The sequence below is a fragment of the Salvelinus alpinus genome, chromosome 8, assembly GCF_045679555.1.
Source record: "Salvelinus alpinus chromosome 8, SLU_Salpinus.1, whole genome shotgun sequence".
In the NCBI taxonomy this organism is placed as follows: Eukaryota; Metazoa; Chordata; class Actinopteri; order Salmoniformes; family Salmonidae; genus Salvelinus; species Salvelinus alpinus.
Genome location: NC_092093.1, coordinates 21,681,460 through 21,693,828, shown reverse-complemented (window position 1 = coordinate 21,693,828; position 12,369 = coordinate 21,681,460). Strand labels below are relative to the sequence as shown.

At 41.6% G+C, this 12,369-nt stretch overlaps 1 protein-coding gene across 3 annotated transcripts in view; it reads left to right on the top strand.

The window, feature by feature from the left end:
* Nucleotides 1-289: 289 nt before the first annotated feature.
* atad2b (ATPase family AAA domain containing 2B) overlaps nt 290-12,369 on the top strand; it is a 136,208-nt gene continuing 124,128 nt past the window's right edge. Inside the window, exons 1-8 of one of the 3 annotated variants that reach the window (XM_071412969.1) lie at nt 290-575; nt 7,859-8,016; nt 8,181-8,212; nt 8,352-8,484; nt 10,901-10,997; nt 11,143-11,275; nt 11,798-11,938; nt 12,196-12,271. In XM_071412969.1, coding sequence (XP_071269070.1) covers nt 477-575; nt 7,859-8,016; nt 8,181-8,212; nt 8,352-8,484; nt 10,901-10,997; nt 11,143-11,275; nt 11,798-11,938; nt 12,196-12,271 — 869 coding nt within the window. In that variant the 5' untranslated portion in view covers nt 290-476. Of the gene's footprint in view, nt 576-7,855; nt 8,017-8,180; nt 8,213-8,351; nt 8,485-10,900; nt 10,998-11,142; nt 11,276-11,797; nt 11,939-12,195; nt 12,272-12,369 lie in introns of all 3 variants that reach the window. The other 2 variants (XM_071412968.1, XM_071412970.1) reach the window with 2 other exon arrangements.

Genomic DNA, 12,369 nt, shown 5'->3' with positions numbered 1-12,369 from the left:
TCGAATAAACTCATTAGTGTCAGTTCATTATTATTAAACGAGACAATTAAATAACCGTTACATTTTACAAAGAAAATGTCCGTTATATTAGCTACAAGTAATTGGTTTGAAAACAGTAAAATACGAACGTTTTTGGAAAACTGAAATGACTTGACTTCAGTCAGATTAGATAGCAAGCCAGTTGTAGTAGAGTAGAGTGGCAAACGTAAAAAATAATAATATATATTTATGTGTGATATGGCTACATGCAACTCTTTCAATTAAACATTTTATCTATCCTCATCAAATAACAAAACTTTGGTATTTCTGAAGTCTAGTCCCTGGACTGACAAGCTAGCATTGCAAAGCGGAAGTGATCCGCGAGCGAATTTTGCCAGGAGAACTAGCGAAAGAGAATGGCGCTTCAATGCCGTGCTCACTGAGGCAGTGTACAGACGGATAGACAGACTAAACAAGTGCAAATAAACTGAAAAATCATGGTGAACACAAGAAAGAGCTCTCGGCATGAGCCGAGCACTCTCTTCATCTCGTCCAGGACCCGATCTTCCGCCAGGAATGAAGAACATGAAGAACATGTAAGCGGGTTATTTTCTCCACTGCCCGGCAAGCTATGCTAGCTAGCTTTGGCCTCAAGCCGGTTGTCATTGCTTTTTTCTTTAAAAAAAAAGTGTACAATATTTGACACCAACAATTTATTTTACGAATAAATGTGGCTTTGCATGCATTAATTAAAAAGCTTGCCATTAACACGAACGGCATTGTTTGACTGATAGCTTGCAGGTTAGCTCGTTGCTAGCTCCAAGTTGAGTTCCCTTTGTGTTGCCCCTGCTACAGTCTACCGCACTGGCCCACTGACTGGCAGGAAATACATTAGCCTGCTAGCTAGCCTGTCTTGGTGTGTACTCGACAGCTTAAAACAAAGAGACACGGGGCAGTTTACGTGTTGAATGTTATCGATAAGCATGTTGTATTGCTAACCGTTTTTATCGCTATATGTAAAGAAATTACAGGCTATTGCTAGCTAGCTTATTGTGGGGGAAGGGAACTCAAAAGGAACCCTTGTGATTCACAACAGTGAACGTTAGCTCGCTAACGTCCTTTATTTAGCTAGCTAGTTTGAAGTTGAACTCGCTGAACTTTTTTGTTTGTAAAAAACTTGAAGTGATCAACTATACGGGCTACTGTTGACTTAATATTAAGGGGGTTTAGTTTATTGCAGGTTAAAATAGTATACTAAAGATATCGATTAAAGTGTTAATGCTTCAATTCCGACATTATGTCACAACAATAACGATCCAAAATGTAAACAGTATGATGTACTAACGTATACGTAAATGTAGCCAAGCTGTTGTGGATACAATTACGCATAGCAAAATTCATATTTGCTTACCCTCTTGAGTGTTTTACTGATTTATTGTCAATTTGAAAAACTTAACGTTAGTTACTCTGTCATGATAATCGACATATGTCTTAAATTGTGCAACAGGTTGTTAGGTGTTGAGTAAATTTAAACTTTCCAGTTTGACGCACTAGGTTTGAGATTATATCTGAACATAGTCTACAGGCCGGCAGATGGCGATATTGAGTCATCCCATGTTACCGTCCAATTGGCTATACTGTCCTGTCCCATGTGGACGCTTTGTACATAAAACATTCTCCATTCAGGCTACAAAGGCGTCGATTTCCTCCTTAACTGCAAAAAGAAGGCGTAATTTTCCTCAATACTCTGTGGCTAATGCTACTTCCTGACATTGTGTACAGCATTCGGACCAAGTGTAAACAACAGACTGCTGCAACCTGATTGGCTAAACACCATACGCAACATCGGGACTAGCATTTAGCCACTAGAATGGTGGTGGAAAATTGTTTCCTAAAGTATGCATATTTTCCCTGTTTTTTCCCCACCTTCTCGCCATTAAATCAAGTTTACGGAGCCTGAATGGAGAATGTTTTAAGTACGAAATGGCTGCATGGATTCCCATTGGACAATAAGATGAAACAACTTAATATTGATAAGATGAAACGGCTTTTGGGCTAACCTTGAAAAGATGCACTGTACTGTTAATTTATTTTAAATGAAGGAAATTAGTCTTTAAATTAAATTAAGTTTATTATCGCCATTTGCCAACAAAAACCAGTACTAACAGATCTGGAGCCAGGATAGTGGTTCCAGTCCTTTATAGGCGCCCCATTTTTCTTGTATGGCTGCAGTGCAGTCGCACCTCAACAACAGTGACAGAGTTTTGACAGATACGTATTCACAGGAGCGCAGACACAAGACGGGCTGGGAGGAACAGTGAGCGAGAGAGAGCAAGTGTGAATGGAATGCTGAGTGAAAGATTGAACAGAACACAGTCCTTACAAGTACAGTCATTGATGTGTGATGCACATTTCTCCTTGTCTCATCTGGGTGATAGACTAGTCTCCCTGTAGGCTGCTAGCAGTGGTCTATGGCATCAGACAGGCTTTTGTGTTGTATCAATAAGGAAGGGAGGCTTACAGACTAAAGGACATACAAGTACCAAGGACATGGCATATCTTTATCCTCCTCAGTGGGGTATGGTTCAGTAGGGCTGGGAATTGCCAGGGACCTCAGGATACAATATTATCCAAGTCATTTTATTTGTCACATGCTTTGAAAACAACAAGTTTAGACGAACAGTGAAATGCTTCCTTACGGGCACTTCCCAACAATCTAGAGGAAAAAAGGAATAACAAAAGGACTAAGTACAAAATGAGTAATGATAATTTGGCTGTATACACGGGGTACCAGTAATGAGTAGATGTGTAGGGGTATGAAGTAATTGAGGTAGATATGTACAGTTGAAGTCAGAAGTTTACATACACCTTAGCCAATTTCTGGGGGGGAATGGCCCTAGCCTTCACCATCCAATCCAACAGGTCCCAGATCCGGGCTCTTCACTGGACATGGCAGAACACTGACATTCCTGTCTTGCAGGGAATTACACACAGAACGAGCAGTATGGCTGGTGGCATCGTCATGCTGGAGGGTCATGTCAGGATGAGGCTGCAGGAAGGGTACCACATAAGGGAGGAGGATGTCTTCCCTGTAATGTACAGCGTTAAGATTGCCTGCAACGACAACATGCTCAGTCCGATGATGCTGTGACACACCGCCCCAGACCATGACGGACCCTCCACCTCCAAATCGAGTACAGGCCTCGGTGTAACGCTCATTCCTTTGACGATAAACGCAAATCCGACCATCACCCCTGGTGAGACAAAACCGCGACTCGTCAGTGAAGAGCACTTTTTGCCAGTCCTGTCTGATCCAGTGCCGGTGGGTTTGTGCCCATAGGCGACGTTGTTGCCGGTAATGTCTGGTGAGGACCTGCCTTACAACAGGCCTACAAGCCCTCAGTCCAGCCTCTCTCAGCCTATTGCGGACAGTCTGAGCACTGATGGAGGGATTGTGCGTTCCTGGTGTAACTTGGGCAGTTGTTGTTGCCATCCTGTATCTGTCCTGCAGGTGTGATGTTCAGATGTACCGATCCTGTGCAGGTTTTGTTACACGTGATCTGCCACTGCGAGGACGATCAGTTGTCTGTCCTGTCTCTCTGTAGCGCTGTTTTAGGCGTCTCACAGTACTGACATTGCAATTTATTGCCCTGGCCACATCTGCAGTCCTCATGCCTCTTTGCAGCATGCCTAAGGCACGTTCACGCAGATGAGCGGGGACCCTGGGCATCTTTCTTTTGGTCTTTTTCAGAGTCAGTAGAAAGGCCTCTTTAGTGTTCTAAGTTTTCATAACCGACCTTAATTGCCTTCCGTTTGTAAGCTGTTAGTGTCTTAACGAGTGTTCCATATGTGCATGTTCATTAATTGTTAATGGTTCATTGAACAAGCATGGGAAACGGTGTTTAAACCCTTTACAATGAAGATCTGTGAAGTTATTTGGATTTTTGCGAATTATCTTTGAAAGACAGGGTCCTGAAAAAGGGATGTTTCTTTTTTTTGCTGAGCTTATTGCCATAATAGCGAATTTCCTTGGAGGCTGCTAGATAAATATGCTAACGAGTGCAAACGAAAATAAGCAAACTGCAAGACAGGCAATTCAGATCATAAAGTTATACATATATAGGTAGGATCTACCGTATGTCATTTTTGGTGAGTTTGGACATTTTACAAGCGAATGTGAACGAGAGACATTGCTAATGAACAAAGTTTTGTCAAAGCTTGTCTGAAGGAAGAACAGTACTTGCTCTCCAGCAGCGTGTCTGTGTGGAGTCACTAGGGCGACGGGCCTGCCTACTCTGCTTGGAGAAGAGGAGGGAGAAGCAGACTGGCCGAGAACAGAGAGGGAAAAAAACGCAAGGAAATCAAGATGGCAGTGGCAGCTGTACAAATATCTCATCCAAAGGGCTTTGACTTCTCAAACTCTCAGAAAGCAAACAGAATATGATGCCCTGTCACCTTATTAATTCAGCCACTTACTTTGGGTCTTTTCACACTTGTTCCATTTCAGCCAATTTTTGTGATCTCAGTGCGGTTGCTTAATTTTTTGTGTGCAGTGTGAACACTCCAAATGAACTCAGACCCCTCAAAAGAGCCCCACGAAGCAAACCGAACTGAGACCTCTCGAGAGGTGGTCTGAGTTCGGTTCACTTGAATTCTGATATCCGGTTCCTTTTTTTAGGGCAATGTGAATGCAAAGCTCCCTGGGTTCGCTTTTCATTATTCCTGCACCACACACTAGACTACTGCAAAACTGTTTCCCTTGCTAGAAACCCTCATGTTGGTGCCACAAAAGATAGATGGTGTGCAGGTTCTCAAGAAAAATCTGCTGTTTTTGGATATTGATTAGCGATTGTCAAGGACGCACAGAAATTCCAAAATGTGTGTAGCTTTTAGTTAAGATTATTTGTATGCAACATGTGATCTATAGGCTGAGAGCTTCATCAGCTGTTTATTGATTGTAGGGTGAATAGTGTGAGAAGACAACTTATTTGGTGAGAATCACAACATGAAGTACAAAATCTAATCTAGCTCTTAAAGGGGTAGTAGCCTACCGTGGGTGTATAATTTTCAATTACAGCATTATTTATTGTGCAGTTATTCTATTGCTATTTATTCTGTTACTATTACATGTACATTTTATTGCTATCTTCTGATTGCTATTGTCTCATATTTTTATTAAATGCAATATATTAGCTGCCCAAGTGTAAGTAGGTATATCTAGCTGTCCGATAACATGTTCTGATTGAATGGCTTGTCCTGTACTTTCTAAAAACCTAGAGTACTTGTGGAAAAAGATCTTGTTTCCTTTTTAAACAAAGCAATGTGAATGCATAGAGGACTCGGTCCACAAAATCGGTGAAGTGAACTGGTGAAATAGTTGTCCTCATTCAAAGACAAGGGCAGGCCAAAGATAATGGAGTTCTTTTGCTGCTTTTTGTAGACCCAGTTCACTTTACATAGGACTGAGATCAGTTCTTTTAAAGAGGGCTATATGTAAAAACGCCCTTAGATAGCAAGTTAAACTTAGGGGTCGTTAACGTATTGTTTTGAGTTTTTCACGCAGGAAAAAAATCGCTGCCTAAAAAATATCTTGCTGCAGATCTAAAATGTTTCTTATTGTAATTTATGCTCGGTGTCAGCCATTTTGTTCTTCAGTTGCACTTCTAAACTCAGAATGCTGTTTCTGAATTCTCATCTATCAGCAGACAGCGTTCTGATGATACTACTTTTCTCCAGTACTTTTCCCAGTATAGCCAGCCTATGTTTCTCCAGTAAAATGGAAGATACATTTTACATTAGGAAATGTAGCTCGCTACATTCTTTCTATGATAGATTCTAACATTAGAAATATGATGGCCATTCATTGTTTTTCCAATAAAAAACGTAAACTCATTGACTGGTGTGGCTGCCAGTCAAATAGTGTTGCACTTCTGTCCTCTTATGAAAATTAACCGATTTACTGACTTATGTGTTGCACTGATGTATTTTCTGTGAAGGAAAACTATAGTTGAATGTCCCTGATCACTCTATTGAAGAAAAAACCCACTGACTTTCAATATAAAGTGTAACCCTGTCAATGCACAGCTGGACTCACCTGCTTTCTCCCATTGTGCTATTTACAAACAAACACTTGACTGGCTCAACTGTTCTGGGGAAATACATAAGCTTCATAATGTGAGAGGTGAAATGAAGAACACAATCTGCTTTATTGCCTAATGTATTGTACAACGTACAAGTTGACTGCAGGTATTTACTTAAAAAATAGCTACAAATATTAAAATGTAAATGTAGTTCCAACAGTGTTGAAAAACCATCCCGTGGCTATTTCCAAATATCCCTGCATACAGTATACCGCCAAAGCCTACTTCAGATCACGTTGATATTATAGTCTTGAACCGAGCTCATCCACTTTATTCTCCAGTGATTGCATGTTCACCAATAGAACGGGTGGTAGAGGCGATTTATCCACTCTCCGACTTAGTTTCGTCAGGTATCCCGCACGCCGGCATCTATAGAGCCGTCTCCTCCTTTGAGTGTCTGGGATTTGGGCCTGGTCCGCGATGTCTTTCGCACAATTGTTCAGGACCCTATAAAACGGCCACCATTCCCTCCGGCGCCATATTGCTCACAATCACGATATGTTGGTGCCAATATGTATTGCCATTCTCATGTTTGTCACAATTCTATATGTATTGTGATTAAATGTTTCAAACTTATTGCTGTCATGACTTGCCCTTTTGGGTGAGGATCATAGGTGCCAGATCTCTCTCTCTCTCGCTCTCTCTCTCTCTCCCCCCCCCCCCCCCCAGTTTTATGACAGTTGTAAATACCTGCAGGAACACTCTCACTCTCCCACACAATGAAAGGGAAGTTAAAAATCCCATTGTTACAACAGAGATTTTGTAGTACTGTACATGTAAAATACTCTAGGAAACTCGACCGAAGACGAGAGAAGAACATTTCCCTGTCAAACAACCATTGGTACACCTGACGTATCCATTATAACAGACACTCCGAGAAATCTGAGAAGCTCCAGCTACAAAATACATTTTGACTTCTGGGGAACACAACCAGAGACTTCTGATGAATAACTCTCCACAGAAAATGGACCTTGCGATTTCAACAGAGCGAGCCGACAAAACTATAAAAGCTTAAATATGTACATTGCAATAATTTTCGAATGAGCGGCCGTTCATATGCAAAGTATTAGCATGAGCATAGTTATCAACTGTATGTAGTGGGTCCATTGTCTTTCCTGCTCTTTATCTGTCCCCACCCCCTTTCCATTGACTAACCTGATATGAAGGCTAGGAAGACCTCTAGGGACTTTTCATTGCATTATATGTAGTCATCAATGTGTAAGCTATCCTGTTTATGTAATTCTGTGTGATTATTTAGTAAGGAAATAAATAATGAAGCCAATTTGTATTTTGCTGATGAGTTTTGCGATATTCAGAATGAGACTGATTAGAAGGTAACAATTAATAAATGAATGACAAATGTAAGATCTTTATCTTTAAGAGTTAATTCGGAAAACGGTAACTCGTTAAATAAGCACAAAAATAATATTGCGATATTGTCAAAACGATACAATGTATTGTCAGAAATATTATCCCGACATGTAACTGTATATAGATTTAAAAAAGAAACATTCAGTGCATCAATGAGTCTCTCGGTCTCCTTTCTCCCTCTGTCTCCATCTCTTCTTCTGTGGAAGTCTGCAGCAGACTTATCTTTTTATCTCTCAGCCAGTCTGGCTTTGCTTCACTCACTTCGTCTGCTGTCTCTTTCCATCTCTTTCCATCTCTCTCCTCTCTCTAGCTGTCTTTCTCTCTCTCTCTCCATCTCTCTAACCACTGTCTCTCCTCCCCTCCAGAAGGATCCCAGCAGTGATGTGAGCAGTCCTAGCAGTCCTGGAATGTCCCCTCCCTCGAAGCGGACCCGTAGACAGACCCCACCAAGCTCCAGCGACATCACTCCCTCGTCCCAGGCCAAGGGCCAGAGGGTCTCCTGGGTCATGCCCACCCACCGCACCAGGTGAGGGGGCAAGGGAACAGCACGGGCTGTGGCCGTTTTGGGTTCAATTCCTTTACTGGCCGTGTGGACTGTGGATTCAACCCCATCTGTTGTTTACTGTCAGCAGTATTTAAAATGTTTTTGTTGCAATGTTTATATTGACACATCTCAATGTGTTGTTTCAGGTTGTCCTCTGGCGCCCTGCAAAATGGACATGGTAACATAATTTTCATTACCAAAGCTTTCATTTGGTTATTCCAAGACCATGACATTGTTTGCATGTAGGTACAGTATTAGTTGGCGTATACGTTAGATTAGACAGCTTTGTTTTGACCTGTAACCTCTGACCCCGGCAGCCCATAAGGAGGACGGGGCAGGAGACCACTCTCACATGAACGGCCATGTTGATCTGAAGAGGAGCTGCCGAGTGAGGAAGAGCCAGTTTGAACACCTCAACCAGAGCCTGCTTTTTGACCAGCTCGTCAACAGGTAACACACACACACACACGTTGGTTTTACGATCCTTGTGGGTACTAAACAATTGATTCCCATTCAAAATCCTATTTTCCCCAACCTTAACCCAAACTTCTTAACCCTAATTGTAACCCTAACCCCTAAGCCTAAAATAGCAATTTTCCTTGTGGGTACAGGCAAAATGTTCCCACATGTCTGAATTTTCCTTGTTTTATTATCCTTGTGACAGAAATCACATTTAGTATATTGTCATTCATATTAACAGAACATGCAAGTCGAGGATGCAGCGATGTGTGGTTTTCCTTACTGAATGCTGATGTGCACTTTGAACATGTTAGAATAACTGTCCACATGTACTTTTCCTCAGCCAACAAGATGAGTAACGAACAGAAAAATCACTAGCCTATGTCAATTTACTATAGTAGAAAAGTTTAGTCTACCTATTCTATTGGTCAGCTTGTGGAGAAAGAAATAACCTGTTCCAAACAGACTCTGGGACAGTTGTGGGATGATGGATCCCACATTCATACAACCAGCAGGCCTAGGCTACATAAAAAACCTGTTAAAAAGCAATGAGGCTGATGCTACAGATCAGAACGTTTAGAATAAAATGTTGATCAACTATTTATTCACATTATAAGCACAGCAATGCACACAAGGCAGTAGGCTACGTGTGAATGTTCTTTCCATAATGCAGTTAGCAGGACAACACCATTGTTAAAGGGGTACTGCACATGCGAGCGGTTTCATGTGACAGAGATGAAAATATCCATTAGAAATGCTGAAAGATAGGAGATCTAATAGGCTAATTTGAAGCAAGGTAAGACATGCCTCATATGTATTAAAACATTCAGGTTTCAAACAATTTAAGTATATGTTTTCAAAATGCATACTGCCTCCAGCTCATTGCAAATTAAAATGTATTTGTCACATACACATGGTTAACAGATGTTAATGCGAGTGTAGTGAAATGCTTGTGCTTCTAGTTCCGACCATGCAGTAATATCTAACATGTAATATAACCTAACAATTTCACAACAACACACAAGTGTAAAGGAATGAATACGAATATGTACATAAAAATATATGAATGATTGATGCCCGAACGGCATAGGCAAGATGCAGTAGATGGTATAGAGTACAGTATATACATATGAGATGAGTAATGTAGGGTATTAAAACATTATATGAAGTGGCATTGTTTAAAGTGGCTTGTGATACATTACATCAAGATGCAGTAGATGGTATAGAGTACAGTATATACATATGAGATGAGTAATGTAGGGTATTAAAACATTATATGAAGTGGCATTGTTTAAAGTGGCTTGTGATACATTACATCAAGATGCAGTAGATGGTATAGAGTACAGTATATACATATGAGATGAGTAATGTAGGGTATTAAAACATTATATGAAGTGGCATTGTTTAAAGTGGCTTGTGATACATTATATCAAGATGCAGTAGATGGTATAGAGTACAGTATATACATATGAGATGAGTAATGTAGGGTATTAAAACATTATATGAAGTGGCATTGTGACAGTGGTGTGTGATGTGCTGATGAAGCCTGCCTTCCATTGACATGTGACTCCACATTCAAAACAACTGGGAACTTAAAAATCTCCAACTTCAGAGCGTTCAAGACAACTGGAGGAAAAAACTAGCTCCAACTGGAAAAAGTAGTTTTGAATGGTATTCCAACTTGGGAACTCAGGCCTCTTTCTAGAGCTCTGACTTTGCGGCCTGAAGAACACTGACGTCATGATTTGACCTCGTATTTTTCAGTTACTAGTTGTCTTGAAAGCACAACAAGATGCTGCAGCAGCAGCTCTGGCACTGACAGATTGTCAACTCAACGGCTCTGTATCTGTATGCTGTACGCATGTGATAAATAAGATACATAACCAATATACTTTACACACACGCCAATTTAATTCCACAACATTATGCTAATTAACCTATAGATAAGAATGACCAGTCAAATGTATTTCCATTGACTGGTATTTCCATCAATGAATAGGCTACAAAGCATTATTTTGCATTATTCGGCCAGCTGCAATTTTTTTTATCGGACAAAAGCTGGCTATTACTGGATAACGGAAACACAGGCACACACACCTCACCCAGATGTCAACAGTACTACCAGATAAAGGTTTTACATTCAAACGGATAATTTTAATAGACTTAATATTTGACAAAATAATGAATGTGTATGACCTGGAGGTGGTGGATCTGTAAAGCAGAAAGTGAAAACCGCGATGAGGTGGACAGTGAATCTCCTTGTTTAATGGTTGGCAGACAGGTGAACAGTGATGGATATGAAGATGTGTAACGTGATGATCGGCGAAGCCTTACTCGTAGAACTTCGGTGAAGTCATTCATATGCATCTGTGTTTGATACTTCCGATGACGATGTGTGTATTGTCAGCACGGCGGAGGCAGTTCTTCAGGAGATGGACAACATCAGCAGCATCAGACAGAACAGGGAGGTGGAGAGACTCCGCATGTGGACCGACACTGAGGTGGTGAGTCTGTCAATCAATCTGTATTATTCCATAAATAAAATGCACCATGGCAATATGAAAGTGGGTTGTTAGTAACTAACTCCATTGGTGGACGTTATGATGGCAGGCCAGCAACCTGAACCGTACTCTACTCCTGATCTTCTAGGAAAACATGGACATGTATTCTCGTGTGAAGAGGAGGAAGTCACTGCGCAGGAACACCTTTGGCATGCAGGCGCATCACAAAGCCATGAGCAAGACAGAGGAGGAAGAGGAGGAGGAAGAAGAGGGGACTGAAGGTTTGACTTAGTTTGGATGGCTTGTAAATCTGTACAGACTGAGAACTGTAGTTTTGTCATAGTTACAGGTCTGTTGCTTGAGGTTCAGACTACATTTTAAAATATAATATTTTAGGTCCTCCCCAGTGATCTAAGGCTGTGTCGCAACCGGGAGACCCATGAGGCTGCGCACAATGGGCCACGTTGTCCGGGTTAGGGGGGGGTTTGGCTGGCCGGGATGTCCTTGTCCCATCGCGCTCTAGCGACTCCTTGTGGCGGGCCGGGTGCATGCATGCTGACTTCGGTTGCCAGTTGTACGGTGTTTCCTCCGACACATTGGTGCTTCTGAGTTAAGCGAGAAGTGTGCCAAAAAGCAGTGTGGCTTTGTGGGGTCGTGTTTCAGAGGACGCGTGGCTCTCGACCTTCGCCTCTCCCGAGTCCATACAGGAGTTGCAGCGATGGGACAAGACTAACTACTGATACCATGAAAAGGGGGGGGGAAGGATTAAATAAATAAAAAGCATATTTTACTTGTTTACTTAGAGTCTCACGGGGAAGAAGAGGATGATGAAGCGGAGGATGAGGATGATGGAGATGAGGCAGAGGAGGTAGGAGAGGAGAATGACAGACCGTACAACCTGAGGCAGCGCAAGACTGTACAGAGATACGAGGCGCCACCTATCGGTAAAGGAAAAAAATAAGTTATTATATAAAAATTAAATTAAATTGCAAGCCCTAAGGGACGGTTTTCCGTCCCCAGATTTGCCAATGAGCGTGGCTTTTAGTCAAGGAGTAGGCGAAATCTGGGCCTAGGAAACTGGCCCACTAAGTTGCCTGAAGCTTTCCTTTTCTTGCATGAAACCATTTCTTGGTAGTCTTTGTTTTATACCTCTTGAGTGCTGCTACTTTTAACATCTTCTGTGTCTATGATTGCGTCCCAGAGCCCGTCAACAGAAAACAAACCAATCCCTCCCTGTTTGACACCCACAGATCTCCAGCTAGGAGAAGCCATATACGGTTGGTCTTGTACCCCGCATGAACAATTATTTATAAGAAAACCCTGCTACATTGACATGGTGTAATATGGAGCAATTTGTCTTTTTTCTCCTCTCCTC